Source organism: Panulirus ornatus, chromosome 58, assembly GCF_036320965.1.
Source record: "Panulirus ornatus isolate Po-2019 chromosome 58, ASM3632096v1, whole genome shotgun sequence".
NCBI classification, from domain to species: Eukaryota; Metazoa; Arthropoda; class Malacostraca; order Decapoda; family Palinuridae; genus Panulirus; species Panulirus ornatus.
In genome coordinates, this window is record NC_092281.1 from 27,522,193 (window position 1) to 27,550,135 (window position 27,943).

Below are 27,943 nucleotides of genomic sequence, written 5' to 3' on the forward strand. Positions count from 1 at the left end.
TTATTCTTTTCAATTTATTTAGGAAAGATTGGAGTACAGTCCTGGTATAAAATTTTGCACTGGAATGAGTCTCACACTAAAAAATAATCTAATCCAATAGGTATACGAAAATGATATAAAAAAATGATCAAAACAGCAGAAAAAACATATTTCATGCAATTGGAATGATTATTACCTATAATTGCCAGGAAAATTATTAGTAAAAGCAAGGTGCTAATACATTATTATATGTTGAAATGCTGTTTGTGATTATTACTAAATTTCATGCTAAGGCACTATTAAGTACTAATAAATAATTTGATTATGAAGGTATATTTCCTTAATATAATAAATAGAAAGTTGACATATATGAAAATCTAACTTGAAATCAGGTTCATTACTTTCATCACTGACAAAGAAAAATAACAAGGTATTTGTAAAAACTGCTCTCTAATGAGAGGTTTTGCACTACTGCTCATCTTTCATCTGCCCTCTTTTGTCTCATCTAAACAATACTCAACAAAGGTTCTCCAGTAGTACTAATACTGCCTTTACGAAACTTATTTATGTCAAGTCATTATCACACTAAATCTATCCTACAGAAAATCATCAATTTTGTGCCAATTATCAGTCTTTATACTGCCTATACTTTAAATGAAATTCTGTCTTGTTTCTAACACTGAATGTCAATTCTTTAAAAGTCAAAAGACTGATTCGAAAGAATTATCAAGAAAATCTTTGATACAAAACATACATTAAATACATTTTTGTTTCTAAATCACTTGGTATCACTCCCAGAGTTCAGTATTTGATTTCATATCTTTCGTAACAGGCCAGCATTTTCAAATGTTCTTTTTTAAAGACAATGAACAAAGATCCTACTACATATCTATAGCTATATTATCACCCTGCATCTGTCCAGTTCTATTCCTTTAAAAGCACTGCAAGCTCTTTGACAATATATAAAACTTTCAACTACTTACAAATATTTTTTCACATCTCTTTCAGTTATGAACCAATGTTTCAGCCATCAAATGCTTTATAAACATGAGTAAATACAATTATCTTCTCATTATAAAATGTAAACTGGATTACTATTAAGAAATTAACAGAAAATTACAAGTTGTCCATGCTAAAACTCAGCATACTAACAACAGTAATTCTAAGTTTTGGCAAACAAGGCACCAGGAGTTTTAAAAATTCCCCTAATCAACATTGAATTTTTTTCAAATAAACACCTGACAGTAAATTCAGTTAATCACTTATGCAGAAATCCAATTCACTGACTCATCACTGGTCCTCTAGATCTTTAGCACCATGCTTCAAGATACGAGTGAATTCCACATAATCAAACATTGAATTCTTTATTGGAGCTTCACGGTACATTTCATCAACCTGTAAGGAGAAAATAAATTAAGTATTCTTGATTTTCATTTTCATTCACTTGACAGAGAAAAGTGAGTGGTTCCACATGAAGGTGGGTCTGTGGCAGGAATGTGTAATTTCAACAAAGGCTGTTTAACCTGTTTATGGATAAGGCGGTGACGGAAGTGATTGCAAGAGGCAGGTCTACAGTTTGTTGGCGTAGGTAGGGCCTGAAACGCGAGTCAGTTGTGTTTGCTGATGACAGCTCTAGCAGTAGATTCAAGTGAGAAATTACAGAAACTTGTTTCTGAGTTTGGGTGAAAGTGAAAGGAGAAAGTTGAGTTGATTTGAATACAAATATGGTTATTAGGTTAAACAGAATCACAGAAGTAATAAGCCATTGGGTGGGTGAGGGGATTAATGTTCTCAATGCTCTGGGGAGTGTGCGGAAAGACAGCTCTTTGTCTGTGAGAGTGAAGATGTTTGATGGTATAGTAGTCCTGATGGTGTTGTATGGATGCAAAGCAAGGGCCAAAGGAAAAAAAAGTATGGAGGAGGGTGAACGAGTTAGATATGAAAAGTCTAAGAAAAATAAGTGGTGTGAGGAGGGTTGATCGAGTAAGTAAAGATGAGGTATGAGAAAGATATGGGAGTAAGAAGCATGTATGAGAGGGTTGAAGAGCAAGTGGTGACACAATTGGCACATATGGAAAGGATGTTTGAGGAGAGGTTAACAAAGATAGTATACATGTCAGAGAAAAAGGGAACAACGACAAAGAGGAAACTAAGGAGGCAATGGAAGGCAGGAGTGGAAGAATGCTTTGAAGGACTGAGGTCTATATATGCAGGATGTGAGGTGTGCATGGGATAAAGCAAATTGAAGTTATGTGGTACACAAAGGGTTACTTGCTAACAATGGGCTGAACTAGGACATCTGAAGTGGCCACAGGAAATCATGGAAAGGACTGTGGGGCTTGTCTGTGGATTGGGGAGCTCTGGTTTAAGTTCATTATACAGGGCAGCTGGAGTGGATGTGAGCAAATGAAGCCATTCTTTGTCTGTTCCAACATTACCTAACAGAGGAAAAGGGTATGTAAATACAGAAAAAAAAAATATAAAGAAATCATACAATGTACAGTAACTTACGGGAGAAGTTCACAGTGATGCATACAGATCAGATTTGGATGAATGTGATAGCAAGCCAGGATGGGCAACTGAGAAGAATAACTTAGGGAATAGTGCATGCACAAATGAAATGCAATACAATTATTTACAAAAACAAGCTTTTAAGTAGAATATTTAATGCTGAAATGTTACAAAGAAATGCAGAGACTGAATGAGGGACCAAGGTCAGTTTACATGTCTAATGAAAAAGTTGAATTAAAAGACTGAAGGCATGTGCATACACTGTTAAAACTATAGATTAATGAAGAGAAAATTCTTACAGATTCCACTACATGAAATAGTCTGTTCGCTTTTGCTCAAGCTTCCATCACAGGACTCTTAATCAGTACAGAAATATATATAAGTCTCCAATCCGAATTCCTTGGGACGAGCAGTGTGCTGATTTAGGATTTTTCCAGATTACTGATATCAATGTATCTATCTAACTATATCTCTGACACTGTTCCAACTGGAACTCCCTCAAGGGGGTGGCCATGGCAATAGTCTCCATAACTAGTGGACTCCACTGCTGCTTCTTAGTCTTTAGTGCCTCACCCTTAACAGGCTACTGGCAGAGAGCAGCTCTAGCACAGTATTTGCAGAGGCTCCTACCTAACAATCCTACTGATTACTACTACTACCTAATGCTCTCAACTACTACCTAATATTTCTACCTAATGCTCCTGCCTAAATGTTCCTATTTACTACTGCCATCTACTGCTCCTACCATTTTGCCAAAAGGCAGGGCTAGCACATAGTGCTCACCCCAAGAAAATCTAGAGTTACAAAGAATGAGCTGTGTGTGTCAAGTGTTGTCATGTGTAATAGTGAGAGACTACCTGTTTGTAGACATAAAGCCAGTAGTCTATGTGTGGGCGAGGCAGAAAAGAAAGACACCTAGGTCAGAGGAGTGCAACTTGACAACCACTGAAGTAGTGGCTCACTATGCAATTGTCATTAACCCTCCTGATACCCATGCAGATAGTACTGGTAACATACCTCTCTGGTCGTTGGCTGCCTACCAACTACTACCTACCAAAATACACTATAAAAAACATTATAAAACATATCCTTTTTTATTTTTATTTTTTTATTATACTTTGTCGCTGTCTCCCGCGTTTGCGAGGTAGCGCAAGGAAACAGACGAAAGAAATGGCCCAAACCCCCCCATACACATGTATATACATACGTCCACACACGCAAATATACATACCTACACAGCTTTCCATGGTTTACCCCAGACGCTTCACATGCCCTGCTTCAATCCACTGACAGCACGTCAACCCCGGTATACCACATCGCTCCAATTCACTCTATTCCTTGCCCTCCTTTCACCCTCCTGCATGTTCAGGCCCCGATCACACAAAATCTTTTTCACTCCATCTTTCCACCTCCAATTTGGTCTCCCTCTTCTCCTTGTTCCCTCCACCTCCGACACATATATCCTCTTGGTCAATCTTTCCTCACTCATCCTCTCCATGTGCCCAAACCACTTCAAAACACCCTCTTCTGCTCTCTCAACCACGCTCTTTTTATTTCCACACATCTCTCTTACCCTTACGTTACTCACTCGATCAAACCACCTCACACCACACATTGTCCTCAAACATCTCATTTCCAGCACATCCATCCTCCTGCGCACAACTCTATCCATAGCCCACGCCTCGCAACCATACAACATTGTTGGAACCACTATTCCTTCAAACATACCCATTTTTGCTTTCCGAGATAATGTTCTCTTTTTATTAACCCAAATTCTCCCTTGTCTCGGCTTCAAATAAGTGTACAGACTAAGATCAAGCTGACAATAACATCGAAAATGAGGTGCTGGGAGCTGGATGCTTGCTGAATGATTATAAGAGTAGAACAAGAGCAACAACCACTGAAAGAAATGAAATAAGCATGGAACTGTACCAGCTCAAATTCAAAATTTACAAATTCAAGCGCCATTTTGGTGGGAGTGTTAAATCATGGGCATTTATATCTTCTATGTTTTAAGACGATGGATGTCTGGATTGGATATAATCTATATGTACCAATATTTTCTGCATTTTAAAACAAAATTTCTTGTTTCTCTTTACAGGACTCATGAAACTTCCACAAATACCTGTATATGGGTTGTTAACCATAAATAAAAAATAATACACACCTATAACAAATGATCAACCTTCTAACAGACCACTGAAATTTAGTTCAAATTTCTTTATGTTTACAATAACCTTGTATCAATCTGCCCATCACTTAAAATGCTTTATTTGAATATGTCAGTCAAGTGAGCGAGCTTGACCCTAGCCTGAGACAGATACCCATTTTACTGGCCAACCCATAGGAGTAGATGAACAGCTGGGTTGACTGTGGACTGCCTGCCATAACCAGGATTCAAACCTATGCACTCAATCCTGGGAGGCCTGTGAATGCATCACGGTCAGGAATACTAACTGGTACACCATGGGTGCTTGTAAAAAATGTTTGCGAGAAATTCTTAGTGAAATGGAAGGATTTCTATGTGGAATTTATGAATGTGGAGAAAGTATATGATAGGGATGTTAAGAGATGCCCTGCAGAATATATGGGGTAGGAAGAAAGCTACTTGAAGTAGAGAAGTTTTTATCTAATGTAAGGCATGTGTGTGCATAGAAAGAGAGGAAAGCTTTCAGGTGAAGGCTGGTCGGCAGCAGGTGTGTGTGATGTCACTATGGCTGTTAAATTTGTTTATGGATGAGGTGGTGTAGGGGATGAATGTAAGGGTCTTGGAGAGAGGGTGGGTGAGGGGGGCCTGAGAAATGAGTTTGCTGTTGTTTGCTGATGACACAGCACTGGTGGCAGGTTCAAGTGAGACAATGCAGAAGAAGGTGTCTTAGTTTGGGAGTGTGTGTGAGAAAGGAAGAAGTTATGAGTAAATGAGAATAACAGCAAGGTTATTAAGATTAGCAGGGCACAAAGAAAGGTTAGTTGGGGTGTATGTTTGAATGGTCAAAATTTGGAGGAAGTAAAGTGTTTTACAATCCTGAGAGTGGACATAGCAGCAAAAGTAAGCAGAAGTGAGCTGTGGGTGGGTGAAGGGAAGGGGGGGGGGGGGGGAGTTTCTTGATGCACTGAGGAATCTGCATAGAGGTCATCATCAGGGGTGTCAAAAATGACCATTTGAAGGTATAATAGTCCTAACGTTGTATATATGCAACACATGGGGTACAGATGATGATGTGTGGATGAGGGTGAATGTGTTTGAAATTATGTTTGAGGACAATATGTGGTGTCAGGTGGTTTGATTAAACAAGCAATAAGGGGGTAAGAGATAGGTATGGTAATAATAGGTGTGGTTGAGAGACCTGAAGAGGGTGTACTGAAATGATTTGGAAATGTGGAGAGAATGAAGGAGAGGTTGACAAAGAGGATAACGGGACACGGAGAAGGGGAAAACCAAATTGGAAAAGGAAGAATGGAGTAAAAATATCATGAGAAGTTGGGGCCTGAACAAAAAAGAAGGTGAAAGAAATGCTCAACATAGGGTGAATTAGAGTATTCTGGTATGCACACGGTGACGTGCTGTCAATGAACTGAACCAGGGAATGCAACGCACCTTGTGGAAATCAGGAAAGGTCTGTGGGACCTGGCCGTGGATAAGGGCTGTGGTTTCAGTGCAACTAGAGAATAGATGTGAGGGAACAAGGCCTCTCTACAGCTGTTCTTGGTACTACCTCACTTATGTGAGAAATAATGAACTAGCATGAAAATAAAAAATCTCAGACAAAATGTTACAGTACCTCCTAATTCCTTATAACAGTAATTTTCCACCAACTTTATGACATCTGGTACTCACAACTATATGCTGTATTATCAATACTCAACCAGTTTTCCCTCTTTCTGCTCTATACTTTCTATAATATGTAAAAGTGACTGCCTACTCTCTCTAATACGTGATGCTAAAGACATTTCTTGCTGATGATATTCATATGGTTTGATTATAAATATCTAAAGACTTAGATATTCATAACTACATTACCCAGCTTAACAAATGGTAAGAATATAGAAAACTTACATCTTCATCTGTGAAACGATCACCCATGGATACAAGGAGTTCTCTTAGGTACTCTTCATTGATGTAACCTTGGTTGTTCTCATCAAAGCATCCAAATGCATTTTTGATTACATCCTCAGGATCTGTTCCCTGTAAATAACATGTGTAGCTCATTAGTCAGAATATATAAGACTGAAAACTTGAGCTATGTGTGTAACTTGAATCCATTTAACAAAATTGAATGTAAAAATGAAAAAAGCAAGTGAAAGAAATGAAACAATATATAAAGGCTAAATGTAAAGCTCATTACCTGAAATATGGAAAATCAGAAAAAAAAAAGTACAACACAATGAAAGAAAGCTACTTACAGACCAGATCCACCATGCAAATTCTAATAACATTTCAGCATGGCTTAATGAAACCAGTAATCTAAAACAAACATGTGGAAGAAAACATTTGCATATGCTAATGCTGACCTAAAATTTGGTATCACATTTAATCAAAAGACTATGTTCAATAGAAGAAGCATCCTGCTCTCAATTTATGCCGACCAGATTTTGCACAACTAAAATGCTAAATGGACCTCAAAAAGAATGTCCATGTTAATATATATACACAATTTAGAATGTTAGGTCACAAGTCAATTTCATGTGAGGGGCTGGAAATCCTCCCCTCCTATTTCACTTTCCAAAAGAGAAAACAGAGAAGGGGGCAAGGTATAGATTTTTCCTTCTAAGGCTTGGTCATCTGTTCCTGATGCTAACTCGCTGATGCAAGAAATGGCAGAAAAAAACTCAGTTCCATGTCTGATCAAGAGCTAAGGATTTACCAAATCAGCAGTGTCAGCTAATACAGATGCTCCTTGACTTATGATGGGGTTATGTTTTGATAAACCCATCATAAGTTGAAAATGATGCAAATTGAAAATACATTTAATACCAATACTGTACATCCAACCTACCAAACATCATAGCTTAGCCTAGCCTACCTTAAATGTTCTCAGAACACTTACATTAGCCTTCAGTTAGACAAAATCATCTAACACAAAGCCTATTTTATAATAGAGTACTGAATATCTCATGTAAGTTATTGAATACTGTACTGAACGTTTTGTAACCATGACGAGATGAAAAACCCAAAATCCAAAAAAGCTGGCAACACAGTACACTATTGAGTATTGGTTGTTTACACTCATGATTGCATAGCTGACAGCTGCAGCTCGCTACCACTATGCAGCATCATAAGGGAGTATCATATCGCTTATTGCTCGCCCGGGAAAAGATCAAAATTCAAAATTAGAAGTATGCTTCCAAACGAATGTGCATAGCTCTCGCACCATCACGAAGTCAAAAAATTATGAGTCGAACCATCATAGGTCGGGGGTCATCAGTAAATATTTTGTGGATGACATTAAATACTCTGTGGATTTCATAAAAAATGAGGATGCCTTAATGCATGTTTTTTAGTATAAAGGTAAATTCTAGGGTGACAGGTCAAATAAAAATAATAGTTTTCCTAACAAAAAGAGAGAGATTACATACCTACCAAGAGCTCTCACAGCATACATCATCACTTTAAAAATACTGAATCATTATTCCCAACTAACACACAAATTTGCATAGCTGTCAACCTGAGTTCACCTGAAACTGTTTTAGCCACTTAAGTAAGCTGTAAAAGGTTTCTTTTCTAATTCCTTATATGAAATTCATTTAGCTTTGCAGAACATCAAAATCATCTAATTTTGCTGGGCTCTCATAAATTGTTTCATGCCTTTCTTCCATGTTCCATGGGTTGTTTAAGATCTAATTAGCTTCTTCCCTGTTATGTTTTACAGAATATTTTCTTTCAATTCTTTTGAGATCAAATTTATTATTAATTTTCATATCAACAATATTACTACAAGTGATGTTACATATACAGGTATATATTGTCTAGACAAGCTTGGTTCATCCTCTGTGTGCTGGTGCCACATAGGTAGTTTTGTGAATTTCTATGACAATAATACTGTCTGGGGTTGCTTTGAACAATAACAATACCAGTTCCCCTTCAGACACTGTTAATCATCAGTAATGACTATTCAATGGAGGAAGTTTGATATCAATTTAAACACAAGGTGTTGGAACAATGAATTCTTATTACAATCATCCACCCCTACATGGGCTAAAGTCTTGAAGAATGAAAAGTGAAACCATCATTGTAATCACGAACTAACCTGAAGACGATCACCAAAGAGAGTGAGGAACATTGTGAAGTTGATGGGTCCTGGAGCCTCATTCATCATTCCATCCAAATAATCATCAGTAGGATTCTTGCCTGAAGAAAATACACATTTATATGGTAGACCACAGTACAAAAATACAATGAACTGGATACTAAACACCATTATACAAGAAAAAGTTAACATGTAATAATATCAAAACCATTCTGTATAGCTCTGTTCCCATACAGTGGGTAGGATGGATTAGTATTTTACAACCTCTTTGTTCACTTAATATCCATAACAATTCTCTAATCCCACAAGCAAGTGACATGCTCAACATTGGAACCAAAATAATTCCTGTAACATGTCCCTATCATTTTGGATGATGGATGTTGAATTTCTGATAAACAACTAGATAAAATTTTACCCACCTAAGGAAGCTAACATGTCATGCAGATCATCTTTGTCAATAAAACCATCACGGTTCTGGTCAATCATGTTGAATGCTTCTTTAAACTCCTGGATCTGGGCCTGGTCAAACATGGCAAAAACATTGCTTGTGGCACGCTGGGCGCGTTTCTTCACAGTCTTCTTTCCAGCCTTCCGGGACGACATTTTGACTGAAAAGTATCAAATATGCTGTATCTCTGAGAAATTGTCATCACAAAAATGTACAAAAATGACTAATAACAACCACTGTGTACTTCAGTCATTTCTTTCCTTACAATTCACCATTGGCTGATTGCTTTAAGTGAACCAAATATAAATTCCTATGAATTTCCTTCTAATGCGATAAAAAAAAAATGATGTAGATGAAGTAGTCAGCAAGATGGTAAAGAGTGGAGGTGAAATGGTTATGAAGTGGATCTGGAAATCATATATGGAAGCATGGGAAAATGATGCATGATACCTAGATGAAGGCAGTAATTGTTCTACTGTTTAAAGGAAAGAGTAGAAATGAATATAAGAATAACACAGGAATGCTTCCTTAGGGTGATTAGCAAGGTAAGCTAGGACAGTAACAGACTGTGTTGGACAGTTTAGTAAACTCCTTGTTGATGAACAACTAAGTGGGCTTAGGAAAGGAAGAGGGTGCAATGATCAAAATTTTGCAATCAGAAAACTAGTGGGGAAAGATTAAATTAAAAGACGATGATACATGCAGGAAATATGGATTCAAGAGGGTCATATAATAAAATCAGTATGGCAGCACTTTAGGAAGACTTCACTCTATACAGTGTGCATGGAAGAAATCTGAATGCCGTCAGCCCCATATTACTACATCCCATCTACATTGGGTGTTCTAGGCAGAATACATGAGGCCCACGTGGGACAGGTTTGAACTAAATGGGCCCTATGAAACAGCTTTTCTTTGCTCTCATTTCCAGAAGTCCCAATCTTCATCCTGATAATCTAAATCTATGATAGGTTATTCATATAACCATTAAACAGCCATCCTGGGTACATCAAGAATAACTACTGGATAAAAGGTTGGAAAGGCACAGCCACAAGACATTATTTAGTGTGTTTGCGAGGGAAAGATTACATGTGGTGCATTGTGTTAAAAATGCTTTGAGAAATGTATTTGTGAACAAATCTATAATTACATTTATGAATGATGATAAAGTAATGTGTAATTGAAATACATACATCATGAGCCAATATCCCTGTTTCATGATAAGAGAAGTGGACCAGGCAGTATGATACAGTGGTTAAATTGATGAAAACTACTATTGACGTTTGTGTAAATAAATCATACATTTCCCTTTTCCATAGCCAGAGGTTGAACCATTATGTGACATTCATTTTTTTCATTTCATTTCAAGCTAGAAGTTTCAGTTTTCTAAATTATTTCTTACATTTTTCATATGTATATATATGTATATGTGTGTAAGTGTGTATATGTGCGTATGTATGTGTATATGTATATATATATGCATATATATGTATATTATCCCTGGGGATAGGGGGTGAAAGAATACTTCCCACGCATTCCTTGCGTGTCGTAGAAGGTGACTAGAGGGGACGGGAGCGGGGGGCCAGAAATCCTCCCCTCCTTGTATTTTTTAACTTTCTAAAATGGGAAACAGAAGAAGGAGTCACGCGGGGAGTGCTCATCTTCCTCGAAGGCTCAGACTGGGGTGTCTAAATGTGTGTGGATGTAACCAAGATGTGAAAAAAGGAGAGATAGGTAGTATGTTTGAGGAAAGGAACCTGGATGTTTTGGCTCTGAGTGAAACGAAGCTCAAGGGTAAAGGGGAAGAGTGGTTTGGGAATGTCTTGGGAGTAAAGTCAGGGGTTAGTGAGAGGACAAGAGCAAGGGAAGGAGTAGCAGTACTCCTGAAACAGGAGTTGTGGGAGTATGTGATAGAATGCAAAAGGGTAAATTCTCGATTGATATGGGTAAAACTGAAAGTTGATGGAGAGAGATGGGTGATTATTGGTGCATATGCACCTGGGCATGAGAAGAAAGATCATGAGAGGCAAGTGTTTTGGGAGCAGCTGAATGAGTGTGTTAGTGGTTTTGATCCAAGAGACTGGGTTATAGTGATGGGTGATTCGAATGCAAAGGTGAGTAATGTGGCAGTTGAGGGAATAATTGGTATACATGGGGTGTTCAGTGTTGTAAATGGAAATGGTGAAGAGCTTGTAGATTTATGTGCTGAAAAAGGACTGGTGATTGGGAATACCTGGTTTAAAAAGCGAGATATACATAAGTATATGTATGTAAGTAGGAGAGATGGCCAGAGAGCGTTATTGGATTACGTGTTAATTGACAGGCGCGCGAAAGAGAGACTTTTGGATGTTAATGTGCCGAGAGGTGCAACTGGAGGGATGTCTGATCATTATCTTGTGGAGACTAAGGTGAAGATTTGTATGGGTTTTCAGAAAAGAAGAGTGAATGTTGGGGTGAAGAGGGTGGTGAGAGTAAGTGAGCTTGGGAAGGAGACTTGTGTGAGGAAGTACCAGGAGAGACTGAGTACAGAATGGAAAAAGGTGAGAACAATGGAAGTAAGGGGAGTGGGGGAGGAATGGGATGTATTTAGGGAATCAGTGATGGCTTGCGCAAAAGATGCTTGTGGCATGAGAAGAGTGGGAGGTGGGTTGATTAGAAAGGGTAGTGAGTGGTGGGATGAAGAAGTAAGATTATTAGTGAAAGAGAAGAGAGAGGCATTTGGACGATTTTTGCAGGGAAAAATGCAATTGAGTAGGAGATGTATAAAAGAAAGAGACAGGAGGTCAAGAGAAAGGTGCAAGAGGTGAAAAAGAGGGGAAATGAGAGTTGGGGTGAGAGAGTATCATTAAATTTTAGGGAAAACAAAAAGATGTTCTGGAAGGAGGTAAATAAAGTGCGTAAGACAAGGGAGCAAATGGGAACTTCAGTGAAGGGCGCAAATGGGGAGGTGATAACAAGTAGTGGTGATGTGAGAAAGAGATGGAGTGAGTATTTTGAAGGTTTGTTGAATGTGTTTGATGATAGATTGGCAGATATAGGGCATTTTGTTCGAGGTGGTGTGCAAAGTGAGAGGGTTAGGGAAAATGATTTGGTAAACAGAGAAGAGGTAGTAAAAGCCTTGCGGAAGATGACAGCCGGGAAGGCAGCAGGTTTGGATGGTATTGCAGTGGAATTTATTAAAAAAGGGGGTGACTGTATTATTGACTGGTTGGTAAGGTTATTTAATGTATGTATGACTCATGGTGGGGTGCCTGAGGATTGGCGGAATGCGTGCATAGTGCCACTGTACAAAGGCAAAGGGGATAAGAGTGAGTGCTCAAATTTCAGAGGTATAAGTTTGTTGAGTATTCCTGGGAAATTATATGGGAGGATATTGATTGAGAGGGTGAAGGCATGTACAGAGCATCAGATTGGGGAAGAGCAGTGTGGTTTCAGAAGTGGTAGAGGATGTGTGGATCAGGTGTTTGCTTTGAAGAATGTATGTGAGAAATATTCAGAAAAGCAAATGGATTTGTATGTAGCATTTATGGATCTGGAGAAGGCATATGATAGAGTTGATAGAGATGCTCTGTGGAAGGTATTAAGAATATATGGTGTGGGAGGCAAGGTGTTAGAAGCAAAGTTTTTATCGAGGATGTAAGGCATGTGTACGTGTAGGAGGAGAGGAAAGTGATTGGTTCTCAGAGAATGTAAGTTTGCGGCAGGGGTGTGTGATGTCTCCATGGTTGTTTAATTTGTTTATGGATGGGGTTGTTAGGGAGGTGAATGCAAGAGTTTTGGAAAGAGGGGCAAGTATGAAGTCTGTTGTGGATGAGAGAGCTTGGGAAGTGAGTCAGTTGTTGTTCGCTGATGATACAGTGCTGGTGGCTGATTCATGTGAGAAACTGCAGAAGCTGGTGACTGAGTTTGGTAAAGTGTGTGAAAGAAGAAAGTTAAGAGTAAATGTGAATAAGAGCAAGGTTATTAGGTACAGTAGGGTTGAGGGTCAAGTCAATTGGGAGGTAAGTTTGAATGGAGAAAAACTGGAGGAAGTAAGGTGTTTTAGATATCTGGGAGTGGATCTGGCAGTGGATGGAACCATGGAAGCCGAAGTGGATCATAGGGTGGGGGAGGGGGCGAAAATCCTGGGAGCCTTGAAGAATGTGTGGAAGTCGAGAACATTATCTCGAAAAGCAAAAATGGGTATGTTTGAAGGAATAGTGGTTCCAACAATTTTGTATGGTTGCAAAGGCGTGGGCTATGGATAGAGTTGTGCGCAGGAGGATGGATGTGCTGGAAATGAGATGTTTGAGGACAATGTGTGGTGTGAGGTGGTTTGATCGAGTAAGTAACGTAAGGGTAAGAGAGATGTGTGGAAATAAAAAGAGCGTGGTTGAGAGAGCAGAAGAGGGTGTTTTGAAATGGTTTGGGCACATGGAGAGAATGAGTGAGGAAAGATTGACCAAGAGGATATATGTGTCGGAGGTGGAGGGAACAAGGAGAAGTGGGAGACCAAATTGGAGGTGGAAAGATGGAGTGAAAAAGATTTTGTGTGATCGGGGCCTGAACATGCAGGAGGGTGAAAGGAGGGCAAGGAATAGAGTGAATTGGATCGATGTGGTATACCGGGGTTGACGTGCTGTCAGTGGATTGAATCAGGGCATGTGAAGCGTCTGGGGTAAACCATGGAAAGCTGTGTAGGTATGTATATTTGCGTGTGTGGACGTGTATGTATATACATGTGTATGGGGGTGGGTTGGGCCATTTCTTTCGTCTGTTTCCTTGGGCTACCTCGCAAACGCGGGAGACAGCGAAAAAAAAAAAAAAATAGTGAATGTGTGGGTGGTCAGAAATGACAAAATGAGGAATGGACTCATTTGGTGGTGCTTTCAATGTTACTTTTTCATTTGAGGCTCGTCATGGACAAAAGTCCACACAAAGGTCAAGCCTTACCTGAAATATAGAGAGAATTATGAAAGGGAGAAAGACAAGACAAGGAAAAGCTTTATGAATTTTGGATGAAATGAAAAATGTCTTCTAAACTGTGCAAGGTCATAGTTATTAGGAAAAACATGGGAAGGTAGAAAGTTCCCAAGTTCTGATGTGTATGGAACAAAACTGGTCATGGTCTGTGTTCCAATAATCAAAATGCAATATTTAAGATCACTTAAATGGTATTAGTTTAGTAAATATAGTGGTTGTAAGATCCTGTGTGTCATATGATGGTGCTTGAATTTCAGTGCAACTCATGTGATATAGTCATTCTAGACCTAACCCTCATGGAGCTCGTATCTTAAAAAAAAAGTGTGTCTTGTGTCTTATGTTCCACAAAGTATGTTGATACAAGCCAGTTGTATATAGGTAAGTACTGACCCAACAGTGAGAACTAATCAGACACCACTACTACTTCCACTCACATGTTCATAAGTGTGGCACTTAAAAGGTGTTGTCAGATACGAAAATATCAAATCAAAGATTCAGGTCAGCAAGATTCTTATCTACAGTCCATTTTTCTTATTACAAAGTATATTGTGACTGCTGAATTATATTGTCAAGTTCTAGTATAATTTTTGTACTTTTGATATACAATACTGTAAATTTTCCTGTATTTCTACAATCTCATAACAGTAATTCTTGGTCCCATTCTCACAATATAACACAGGGTCCATTGTATCTGGTACCTAAATTTTAGCCCCTCTAAAACATGACTCATGTATAAGGTGATCTTTCTACTTTTTCTTTATAATTTAGTCTATTAAGTGAGCCCACAAAACATATCCTAGATGTTTTCAACCAACCACATCCCCCTTCCTGCACAGTACTATTGGTAATACACATCAACAAAGCATCGGAAACTGTCCCCCAACACATCCTCCCATAGGATACTTGACACCACCCTCCATAACAGTGACAAAAAATGGTTGGTCAATTTCTTAGCAAGCCATCATGCCAGAGACATTCACGACGGCTTCACCTTTAAAAGACTAAAACTCTATAATGGAGTTCCCCAAGGAGTTGTTCTTTCTTCAACTCTCTTCAATCTCTCCAACATGATCAATTATCTCAGGCAAACCCCAACAAGAAGGTCCATCTGTCCGCACACAACCTAACAATCCCATTACAACACCCTGACACCAAAGTAACATCAGACATACAGACAGACATGAATCCAGGTTGTACCCTCCAGTCGCCTTGGATGGATAGTTTCTGCAACTGAACAAAACACCGATAATTCTACACATTACATAAGACACATGATACTCAATCCCCACACCAATAACATAAACACAAAAGCAATAAACAAACAAGCTAAATGCCCTCAGAATTCTGACATCAGATTTGAACAAAAAGAATTCCTCAACATCTCATACAAACAATTCATCTGCTCCACATTAAATATGCCTTACCTGCCTAATCTTTCTATCTACCTATATCTCTGATGCCTGTTTCCTCTGGGAACTCCCACAATGAGGTAGCCATGGCAAAAGTCTCCATAACCGGTGAACTCCAGTGCCACTAATCAGGCTAGTCTTCCACCCTCTCAAAAGCAAATTTCACAAAGCTGCAAACCAAACAAACAGTGCACTCTAAACAATTAATCACTGGATACCTAGCAACAGTAAACACTCAACAACTTCAGTACAGAGCCACCTACACATGCTCAGCACCCAATTCTATACAACAGCACTATACCCCTCCAATCAAAACCACTGAAGATAAACAAGCTACCCCAGGTAGAAATAAAAATCTTACCACTGCCTCACACTTCTGTAACCTCTACGCATCCAAACAAATACAAAACTGACAAACACATACACACAAAAAAATCGGTCAAGTACTAAACTGCTGATCTCCCTACTCAAACTCCAATCTCCTTGACATAAACCCATCAAAACCACACTCCCTTGACAAATTGAGTCACAATCTCCTGTTTCAGCCAGATCTGAACATCAACCATCACTAGAACACTACAAACACCATTGCAACACACCAAGACACTTTCATGCCCATAATGCAACTACCATGAAGACAACAAGCACTTACTACTCATCATCAGAACACTTTATGACCAGTGGACATAGCAGCTTCCTATATACACAAGTATATACAGTATATAATACATATTTTTTATCACCCAACTTCTCTTTAAGGTGTTTAAACCCTTTTGTATGCATCTCATAATAACTTGTTTGATTTAAAGAAAAAACTGCTTAAGGAATTATATAGTTTTAAGTAAAAATGTAGTTTAAGAGTACTGATGTCTTTTACATACACCAGAGAAAACAAGGGATTCTACTAAACATCTAAAGTGGAAATCTGTGAACAAAACTGAGATAAAAGATATGCTATTCAGACAAAAGTAAGTTACACAAGAAAAAATAAATCTTTTTCTTTCTGCATATACCATAATTTCCATGTGCCAGAAAAAAGTAAAAAAATGTGTAACAGGTGGGAATGTACTACCTATGTATTGCTTTTGTGGGGGAATATTACCATAACAAGCAGGTTAACAGCTTTCATAATGGATAAAGTATATGTGTGAAAATGGTGGTAGAAGTGAGAGGTTTGATAAAAGTATGGGAGGGGATAAAGATTACGCAACACCATCACTATCTTTAAATATTCTTAGGGGTGGGGTGACTGGTGTAATACTTAATAAACAAAATGGCAACTGCTGAACTTGCAAGCAGGAGCGAGATACTTTAATGAGCCAACTGTATGCAAGAAGAGGATGCTAAAACTGAATGCATAAAAGATTCTATTTTTGGAAATGGAAGGTTGGTCAAATTAAAATTAGTTTGCATGGCAAAGAACTGGAAGTTGCAGATTAATCTAAGCAGATGGAAGTATAGCACAATAAGGATTGTGGTGGGAAAGTTGAAGTACAAAGTTCAGAATCATGCCAGTGAGTACATTAGGGGTGCATTGAAGGCTCTGGCAAATGGAATAAATTCAAACTGTAGTATAAATGACAGTGTCTATGCAGTAGGTTTGGACATATAAAAAATAAAGAGTAGAGGTGGATAATTTGTGCTATGTAATTGGAATTTGGAAGACAAAACAAGGTTGTGAGAAATCTGTGTGCTGTAAGTCACCAGTAAGGTGCATGCACAAGTCTTTTAGGATGGTATGGTCATGTAGACCATATGGCAGAGGACATTGGCCAAAAAGCTATCTTCAGCTGTATGTAAGGAGAGGCAGACCACAGCAGAGACTGAGAGATGTAGTGATAAAACTGATTAAGCATAAGGGGATTTCACATGGTAATATTGGAGACCTGTCAGATGCAATGGAAGCATTTTGTGTATGAAGGTGGTATATATGGTAATATTAATCTCAATTAATGAAACAACAGAGTAAAGTGAAACAGTAAGAAGCATTTTAATGTGTGTAGAAGTCAATGTTTCACTTTTAACACACTGGGCCCAAGCTGAAGATGCATGATATAATACTTAAAAAGCTGTAATTACTTGATCCATCCAGTTAAACTGGGAAAGAAGTAATCATATTTTACAAAGAAAGAAAAGTATACTGCCCTCAAATATATGCAAGGTCATCACCAGTGACCCTTTACTGACATTTATTGGCAGTTTTAAATTATCTACTGACATTTACAGGCAGTTTTAAATTCTCGAGTTGTACAGCAAGGCATTTCAAATTCTAAAGTTGTGCTTCAATCTGATCATAATGCATTAGTCTAGCAATGGTACACTCAAATGGAAACCTCAAGAATTTCATTAAGGCTGGTATGATACTATCATAAAATTAAATAACTCATTACCATTTTTTTTTCTTGCACAATTTTGGTCAATTCAATAAAATCTTAAGACAGAAAGACAGTGAGCAGGTCTATTATATCATTTTAGGTGATCAAGTCTGACAAACTGATTTTTTTTTTCCAAAAGAAGGAACAGAGAATTGGGCCAGGTGAGGGTATTCCCTCAAAGGCCCAGTCCTCTGTTCTTAACGCTACCTCGCTAATGCGGGAAATGGCGAATAGTTTGAAAGAAAGAAAAAGTTAAACTGACTTGGCAAACTATATACTCCATGAACTAGACATACAAAGATATATATGTTATGAGAAACAGTGAAAAATCATGTAGTACCTAAATCTTTTAATTTAAGTATTCCTAATACAGAGCTGAATACAGCATGGAAACTCCAAAACAATGAACACAAACTCTATCGGAAATTCACACTTCTTTAACTCGCTAGTTATGACTTAAAACGGTATAATTGAAGCGAGCAGTACGCATCTGATCCATTGCATGTAAATGGGAATGGAGTAATGATAAGAGAATAAATAGGAGGGCTCCAAGAAAGAAGGCCAAATACAAGAATCACTGTAACATCTGTGTGGAACTCCTGTTTGAAGAGACTCATATGGCATGCATGTATCAAAAATCATGGAAAGGAGCTGCATCACAAAGACTCTTTCATTGTCAGTTGAGAACACAGACCCAGCAGTAACATTAAGACTTCTAGACTCATTTATAAACCACCAGTCTGCAAACATCTAATCCATAAGTCTCACTGATGGATAATTGACATTCATATCACCAGTAATCTATATTTAGAGGAAGCAAGTTCACTAACCCGATACCTATCTCCTGGCCGCTGCTACATGTCAACAACTTCATGTTTATTCTATGCTTCTCTGACAACAAACCTGTCTTACCTTTCACAGCCTTTCACCAGATCCATAATGCATAATTTACTGGTCTTATTAGTGCTTTCACTCACATATAATTACCTATTTTCATTTTTGTTTTTAAGTGTAAATCTAAACCTTCATGGATGGACTTCATTTCAACAGAAAAACTTGCTTTCCATATATCTTCAAAAATTCTTCAATCATAAATCATATCAAGATTCCTTTTATTCCCAGTTCATCAGGGAGAGTAGGTTTCGTGATGCTGGTAACACAATTTTATGGTATATAAGAAGGCAGCATGAAAAGCTTTCAAAATTCTACGCTCAAGAGTTAATCTAATAAGACTGACAGCAATGCATAGGCAAATACTGATCAATCTCAAATGGGTTTGTGTATGAGTGGTTTAAACATCACATTGAAGGTGTACTGTATCTGACACACTGCTGTGGGAAAAGGTCAACAATTTCTTTAGGAATTAAAAATCTGTGGCCTTGTGACTACAGCTGGATGGCTGCATAAATTCAAGCTGTCATGGCATTTGCTCCCTCAAAACAAGTGGTGTACATATAGATGATATGTTTTCTAACTTAAAGATTATATCATTACTTCAGAAAGGACTTACACTGCAAATGAGACTAAACTCTTCTACCACTTCTTTCAAAGAGCCACAGTTGCTAAATAAGATGAATGTCAAGTGTTTGGCATTAAGAAATAAGCAAGAAAGAGTGACTATGCTTGTGTGTGCAGTTGCAGCTGGCACACACAAGAGCAATTTGATTTTGGTGAGCAAGAGTGCTCATCCTTGTGCCCTAAGAGGAGTAATGTTGCCCAGGATTTATATCAGTAGCAAACAAGATTGGTTGCAGAGGCTCATTACCACTCCTGGATAACGGTGCATATTCTACTGCAGCTGCATTGGCTACAAATATTTCATAGACATTTCTTCCCCCAAACTGTGCTTCACAGATCCAGAACATGGATAAAGGAATAATTTGCAACATCAAGTGCATTTACAGGAGCAAGTAAATTCATGCACAACTTGGTTAATTCTGACTAATTTTCTGATGTGCTTGACCCATCCAAGAAAGATCACAATATCAAGAATTGCTTCTGTCTACATCAGCAAGTGACAGTCAACAGTGAAAAGGCATGGCTATGTTCTGGCCACTTTCAGTGTTCTGTGACCTTAAGAACAATGAACACTATGGGGACTTCAAAATTTCAAGTCAGAAAACATAAGCAGCAAATTGCTGTAGCAACCTAAGGGTCTGATATGTAAAGTGATCAAGAACTTGTGTGAAGATGACATTGTAGAATCAATGTGTTGCAATCAATGTGTTGCTAACGTAACCTTCCAGATGACAACATTGCCAGCATAGTTAGGGACCCCACAGAAGACACACAAAAGGTGAAGAACCACAAGAGATGATACCCACCAATCACGGGATAGTATTATTGTACAAAGTATACAACATTCTTAGATTAAGGAGTTCCATTATCCAGCAACAAGAAATTTAGGGAAAACTAAACTTTTTGAAGCAAATCACTCCAATGTTAAAACATGCTTCAAGTGTGTTATAAGCATTCAAAAAGTTTGGCTCTAACCTCTTCACCAAATTCATCATTGTCTCAGCTTGTCTGTGATGACTCTCATACACATCAACACATGCACATCAAATAATGAATGCTTGCCTCAAACTAAGCAGTGCCTGATGGCTTTTACACAACAGCCAACCTGGGAGCGGAAACAATCAAGCATTTTGAAAATAATTACAAAATCGGGGCCTGAACATGCAGGAGGGTGAAAGATGTGCAAGGAATAGAGTGAATTGGAACGATGTGGTATACCGGGGTTGACTTGCTGTCAATGGATTGAACCAGGGCATGTGAAGCGTCTGGGGTAAACCATGGAGAGTTCTGTGGGGCCTGAATGTGGAAAGGGAGCTATGGTTTTGGTGCATTATTACATGACAGCTAGAGACTGAGTGTGAACGAATGGGGCCTTTGTTGTCCTTTCCTAGTGCTACCTTGCACACATAAGGGGGGAGGGGGTTGTTATTTCATGTGTGGCGAGGTGGAGATGGGAATGAATAAAGGCAGACAGTATGAATTATGTACATGAGTATATATGTATATGTCTGTGTGTGTATATATATGTATACATTGAGATGTATAGGTATGTATATTTGCATGTGTGGATGTGTATGTTTATACATGTGTACGTGGGTGGGTTGGGCCATTCTTTCGTCTGTTTCCTTGCACTACCTCGCTAACGCGGGAGACAGCAACAAAGCAAATAAGAAAAAAAAAAAAATATCTATACATATTGCAATTAATATTAAGAATTTGCAATGGTATGCAAAACACCTCAATAAACTTAAAATATGTTCAGACCCCAATCTGAGGCTTGGATTTCTAAGAAATCCAAAAACCCAAAATCTGCATATTGCTTGGTTTCAAGAAATAAATTTCTTTTTATATTCTACCTATACTAATACAGTACTTGTATAAAAAGAAAAAAAATGCTGTTACCAGATTCTGCCTGACTGAGGTTGCACTGCAAATGAAAAGTCACCTTTGTTCAGGCTGAATCATTGGGAGTAAAGTCTCAACAAAGTACTTCCCCCATCGAAGGAGTCTATATTTCCTGCAACTGGAAGTAGCACAGCCTTGGGTTGCAGGGCCCTTTAAAAAGGTCCTGGATAACACCAGGACTCTTCAAAGAAATCAATCCTGGGATAACTATAGAAATGAAATGAAAAATCTTGTATAACCATCATTAATTTTCATATGTAAGTACTTATGCTCTAAATACGTAGTTACACAGAAATGGACAACACCCTCATTAGCACACATTCACCCTCAAACTGTGAGCTATTATGTAAGGAAACACGGCCTAACATGCACAGCCAGGTCCTAGACTATTCTTTGATTTACCTTACCTATTTCCTAAGCCCTGGTTCAGCCCATTACAGCACACTGGTCCCCACAGAACACATTGATTCAACTCATTCTTACCCATGCATGGCTCTAACCTTTCTAAATATTTAGGCCCCACTAACCTAAAAGCCTCCATCACTCCATCCTTCCATCTCCCCAGTCTTCCCCATTTCCCTTTCTCCCTCTATTTCTGATATGTAGATGGATGGGCCATTTCATCTATTTCCTGATGCTACCTCGCCATAATACATAAATAAAGGTTCTCTAAATCAATCTTACCCTTAATATCCTCTCCATACATCCACACCATTTCAGCAGACTTTGGTCTTCTCTCTCAATCAGAGCATATCTACTACCACAACCCTCTCTTACACTGTCAATTCTTACCATAAGAGAAAGACTGCAGGTGCAAAGATGAGAAACTAATATATGACATGAAAATTTTGTTGAAAAAAAAATACATGAAAACCATAAAAACATATATAAAATTAATTCATTAATTAAAAAATTGTACATTAAATATGGATAAATTACCAGTTTGGGTATGTCCTGAAATTGGTTATGAATAATGCAAGATTCTGTTCAACAATGATAGTGCAATGTTTTGAGAATACAATAAATGTTGTGGAATATGACTGGGAGCACTGTTCCTTATAAAATTAAGGTAATGGTGATTGGGACTATTCATATCAGTGAAAGTGAGAGGTTAATTACTGAAAAAGTATATTCAGCAATCACCTGGTACAATATGAACAGAACTGAACCTAACATTCCCCTAACAGCCTTAATTTCTAGAATTAGACAAATGTTACTGAGGAACAGAAGGAATGGCTACTTGTGGAAAGGTTGGGTGATGGGAGAACAGCTATCCAGTCCATCATATGTTCTGACTTTCATTAGCAGTTGATGCAATGCTCAATCATGGGAGTTTTTGGTGTATTTCAACTACAACATTGAAATGTCTCAGCTACATGGGAGGTTATTAAGGTTTTCAAAGGTTCTACTGACTTTTTAAGTATTTCCAACATCTTTTGCATCAACCCCAAATTTTTATGGATATTCACCCTAATTCATATCATAAAATATGAAATAGTGCTCAAAATCATACTTTACTGCTTTCATTCTATTATCTGATAATTACAAAACTATAATTCACAAGAGAATCACTATCTAAACCCTGTTCCCATGTGTACTTAAGATAGTAACCAGCAAAAAAGTCAAAGACAGATGCAGCCACATTTTAATTTACAAGTATCAAAGTTCTGTGGAACTAGAGGATATCATTACAACTGTCAAGTATCTTTTAAGAGAAGATGATATTTTCTCCCCATTCAATTTGTCCAATTAATGATTTTCTTATGTATTCAGTCACCGTTTCCAAGAACAAATGAAGAAATGACATTATTAGCTCACATCTACTTTCTTTCTCACATACATTCTTCAAAACATCCACCTGATCCACAAGCCTCTACCACTTCTGAAACCACACTGCTCTTCCCCAATCTGATGCTATGTACATGCCTTCACCCTCTCAATCAATACCCTCCCAGATGGATCTGTATGTAGCATTTATGGATCTGGAAAAGGCATATGACAGAGTTGATAGAGATGCTCTGTGGATGGTATTAAGAGTATATGGTGTGGGAGGCAAGCTGCTAGAAGCAGTGAAAAGTTTTTATTGAGGATGTAAGGCATGTGTACGAGTAGGAAGAGAGGAAAGTGATTGGTTCTCGGTAAATGTTAGTTTGCGGAAGGAGCGTGATGTCTCCATGGTTGTTTAATCTGTTTATGGATGGGGTTGTTTGGGAGGTGAATGCAAGAGTTTTGGAGAGAGGGGCAAATATGCAGTCTGTTGTGGATGAGAGGGCTTGGGAAGTGAGTCAGTTGTTGTTCGCTGATGATACAGTGCTGGTGGCTGATTCGGGTGAGAAACTGCAGAAGCTGGTGACTGAGTTTGGTAAAGTGTGTGAAAGAAGAAAGCTGAGAGTAAATGTGAATAAGAGCAAGGTTATTAGGTACAGTAGGGTTGAGGGTTAAGTCAATTGGGAGGTAAGTTTGAATGGAGAAAAACTGGAGGAAGTGAAGTGTTTTAGATATCTGGGAGTGGATTTGGCAGCGGATGGAACCATGGAAGCGGAAGTGAGTCACAAGGTGGGGGACGGGGGCGAAGGTTCTGGGAGCATTCAAGAAAGTGTGGAAGGCGAGAACATTATCTCGGAAAGCAAAAATGGGTATGTATGAAGGAATAGTGGTTCTAACAATGTCATATGGTTGCGAGGCGTGGGTTGTGCGGAGGAGGGTGGATGTATTGGAAATGAAATGCTTGAGGACAATTTGTGGTGTGGTGGTTTGATCGAGTAAGTAATGAAAGGGTAAGAGATGAGTGGTAATAAAAAGAGTGTGGATGAGAGAGCATATGGAGAGAATGAGTGAGGAAAGATGGACAAAGAGGATATATGTGTCAGAGGTCGAGGGAACGAGGAGAAGTGGGAGACCAAATTGGAGGTGGAAGGATGAAGTGAAAAAGATTTTGAGTGATCGGGGCCTGAACATGCACGAGTGTGGCGTGCAAGGAATGGAGTGAATTGGAACGATGTGGTGTACCAGGGTGGATGTGCTGTCAATGGATTGAACCTGGGCATGTGAAGCGCCTGGGGTAAACCATCGAAAGTTTTGTGGGGCCTGGATGTGGAAAGGGAGCTGCGGTTTTGGTGCATTATACATGACAGCTAGAGAGTGATGTGAACGAATGTGGCCTTAGTTGTCTTTTCCTAGCGCTGCCTGGCACGCGTGCGGGGGGGGGGGGGGGGGGGGGGGGTTGTCATATGTGTGGCAGGGTGGCGATGGGAATAAAATAAAGGCAGCAAGTATGAATTATGTATATGTCTGTGTATGTATATATATATGTATACGTTGAAATGTATAGGTATGTATATGTGCGTGTGGATGTGTACGTATATACATGTGTATGTGGGTGGGTTGGGCCATTCTTTCATCTGTTTCCTTGGGCTACCTCACTAACGCGAGAGACAGCGACAAAGTATAATAAATACATATACATGAAATATACTTTCTTGCTGTCATGTACAATGCACCAAAACCACAGACCCCAGTGACCTTTCCATGGCTTTCCCTGACAACTTCAAATGCCCTGGTTCAGTCCGCTCATCACATGCTGCGCCCAACACATCACATCAATCTAATTCACTCAAACATGAAATTTCTAACAGATTGTCTACAAACTTGTTCTAACAGATTTTCTACAAAGATAAAAAAAAAAATCCAGATAGAGTAGCAAAACAATGTTTACAAATCAAATGTGATTGAAATATGGTTACGCTTTGTTGCTTTCATTTCTCATCCCACACCACCTCTGAGGACTGCTGCTTGCAAATCTAATTAGATAGTAGGTCACCCTGGGTTAGGGTAAGTCTATTTAGATAAGGTTGCAGAAATATAATCTTTTAATCACTTATTTAGAGATATTTACTTATTTTTCATATCAACAAGCAGCAGCTTTCCTCAACCAACTCCTGATTACAATTTTCTCGTTAAAATTCCTTTCCTTTACATTAAACTATGTTTCACAATAAGGGCAATATTTGGATAAATGCACTGCTTAGCAATGTACTTTACTTATTAGTTAAGGGTACTGCAAAAATTTTTCTGCAATGCTAATGAAGTATCTACAAAATAAAGGGAAATAATAAGGCAACAAAAGTGAGGGGTTTGAATACCTGGGGGTAACATGGATCAAAGTAAAAGTTGGTAATACACTTGGAAAAATCAACAGAAGCTAGGAAAACCTTACCTGATAACCAACTTGTAAAGCATACATATATCATCAAATTGGTCTGCTGTTGGGAATCAAATAGCAGCTCAATCTGTCATCTATATGTTAACATTAGGTGGCATTATATGCTAATCATGCGTGACTGGAATACTTCTACAACAAAATTGACAATTACCATAAATCTCACGTTAGAAAGGTTAGCCGAGATTTCCACTGATTCAGTTGATCTCTTAAATGAACTTGACATTAAACCTATATAAATAACCCTCATTATCAGTCTATTTAACGTTCACTAAAAAACAACAGCTACTCAAAATCATTGTCGCATACTCTGTACGCATTTTTTTTTTACAGACAACACAAGCATGGCACTCCATCATTCAACATATATAAATCAAAAAGATGCCGACCAAAATCAAAATTCAAATAACTTTTCTTTGGGATTTGAGAGAGGATTTGAGACAGTCGCAAATAGTGGCACCTGAAAAGTTTAGTCACTTCGGCAAACCAAAATACGTAAGTACACCACTGAAAAGCTTTGTTCACTGACATACTCCACAATAGTACAAACTAAAGATTAAACTGATTTATCCCTTGCAATGAATACGTTAAGTATCCTAAATCAGCTAAACAATTAATGTTTCGCCTATATATAATCAGGTGGGAAACGAAAAGCAAAATATTCACTGGATAGGAGCAATGAGTGACTGCACTGATTCCAGGTCCGAGGAGGGAGATGGTGAGAGCAACGGTGGAGGGAGAAAGAGTGAGGGTGTGGCATGAGGCACTGAGGCACCCGCTCCAACCCTACCGATGACACATCAACACATGCACACAATACCTTAACACTTCTAAATCTTACGTAGGGAACACGTCTTTATCGGTAGCAGGCTGGAAAATTACTATATAAATGTCCAACTGTCACGAGTCTCACCTGGTTGAGTTGATAAGCGGTGGAGCGAAGTAGTGCCACAGGTCCTGATAAGGTAATGTGTGCAGACGTCGGGTGTTGACTAAGCACTGGCGGCCCTGCTGCTGCTCCCTGCCGGCCGTTCGCTCAACCACCAACCGGACGTCAAGCCCAATCATTTCGCTCAACTCATCTCATTATCACACAATCTGGCATTTTGTAGGGTTATAGCAATTTCACTTGATGTTTCATGTCATTCCTACTAACTTCTCGTGCAATGGGGATGATGAAAAGCCCACCAGTTACTTCAAGAGTGTAAAATACTACCATATTTTAAAATGCCAGAAAAATACAAAGTAAGTGAACGGTATTGAAAATTCTAGGTCAGCAGCATACAGGTAGGGTCTACATGGCAGCCATCAGCATTTTGGGATTAAACATGCGAATGCTAACCACAAAATATAATGTCATTGTCGTCAATTGGTCACTATTAGGAAACTTAGGTCGACAAAAGTTTTGTATCCTTATTGGTAACGATGTAGAGCATATTCACATCACATAAGGTGTTTAACTTTCACTGGAGAGGTTGTGCCAGAGGTTACCTCACCATGACCCCAAGATTCACATGTGACCTCGTCAGACTGATCCGTGCTGAGGTGAACGCTAAAAGTGATGCACATCACATTCATGGCTAAGATGAGAGGTTGTGGATGAACACACGAGCCTGACAGTTATTGCTCGGAATTGTAAGCTAGACCGTGAAGGGAGGGGGCCAATTTAAGGGTGTGAGGCTCCTACGTGGTTTTCTCCCGAGTATCATGAGGTCACACTAGCTGTCTCTTGCTGACTACCTGATGTATTCATACGAGCCCACAAGTAGTGTCATTCGCACTCACAATGCAGATGAGCAGGAGAACAAGGAAAGGAGAAAGATACATTGAAGATAGACCTTAAAGGATCGATTATCAAAGCAGTCACCGCAAAATAAAGATTGAAGGACTAAAAAGGAAGTATACAATTACTTTAAGCCATAAGAATATTTACATACACATCGCAAGTGGGCAGACGTATGATCCCAGAGTGATATGAATAATGAGAAAAACAGGAATCCAGAAATCTAGCTTTCTAATCCATTATTTTTTGTGGTAGGATGTCTGATAAGGACGTGTAGGGAAAACCGGGTGTGTAACAGGGTGACGGGTCGCTGTTATGCTGTGTGGAGCACTCAGGAGTTACTAAGAGCTGACGAGCAGATTAATAACGTACAGGTGTCTGCCAGGTGTATCTGTCTGGTGAGCAGACATATAAAATGTTTCTATAACCATCATACCACGAAAATGTATACGGTGGTTACTTGTTTAATGCAGAAGGCGTGTGAAGTGTATCATCCGCAGGTGTGACGCATTGGTGTATTGCAGGGCAAGAATGTGACTAACAGGTGTGTTGATTTCTCTCACAGCTGCTCTCGAAGAGGCGCCAGTTT

At 38.8% G+C, this 27,943-nt stretch overlaps 1 protein-coding gene across 2 annotated transcripts; it reads right to left on the reverse strand.

Moving 5' to 3' along the window:
• Window positions 1-26,643, reverse strand: sqh (Myosin regulatory light chain sqh). Of its 2 annotated transcripts, none has more exons than XM_071695613.1 (5): window positions 26,485-26,643; window positions 9,158-9,346; window positions 8,739-8,839; window positions 6,548-6,676; window positions 1-1,374 (listed from the first exon to the last, which is right to left on the reverse strand). In XM_071695613.1, the coding sequence occupies exons 2-5, from the start codon at window positions 9,339-9,341 to the stop codon at window positions 1,270-1,272; spliced, it is 519 nt and encodes a 172-aa protein (XP_071551714.1). In that variant the 5' UTR covers window positions 9,342-9,346; window positions 26,485-26,643; the 3' UTR covers window positions 1-1,269. The 2 variants fall into 2 exon arrangements, with proteins under 2 accessions (XP_071551714.1, XP_071551713.1); XM_071695612.1 differs by lacking the exon at window positions 26,485-26,643 and adding an exon at window positions 26,238-26,381.
• Between the last annotated feature and the right edge of the window lie 1,300 nt (window positions 26,644-27,943).

Excerpts from the sequence above, each read along its gene's own strand:
- sqh (XM_071695612.1), bottom strand. The coding sequence starts at position 26,331 with ATGCCACACCCTCACTCTTTCTCCCTCCACCGTTGCTCTCACCATCTC. Across the intron at positions 6,677-8,738 it reads TCTTTGGTGATCGTCTTCAG|GGAACAGATCCTGAGGATGT; the intron begins GTTAGTTCGTGA and ends TGTTATTTACAG. Across the intron at positions 1,375-6,547 it reads ATCGTTTCACAGATGAAGAT|GTTGATGAAATGTACCGTGA; the intron begins GTAAGTTTTCTA and ends TTCTCCTTACAG.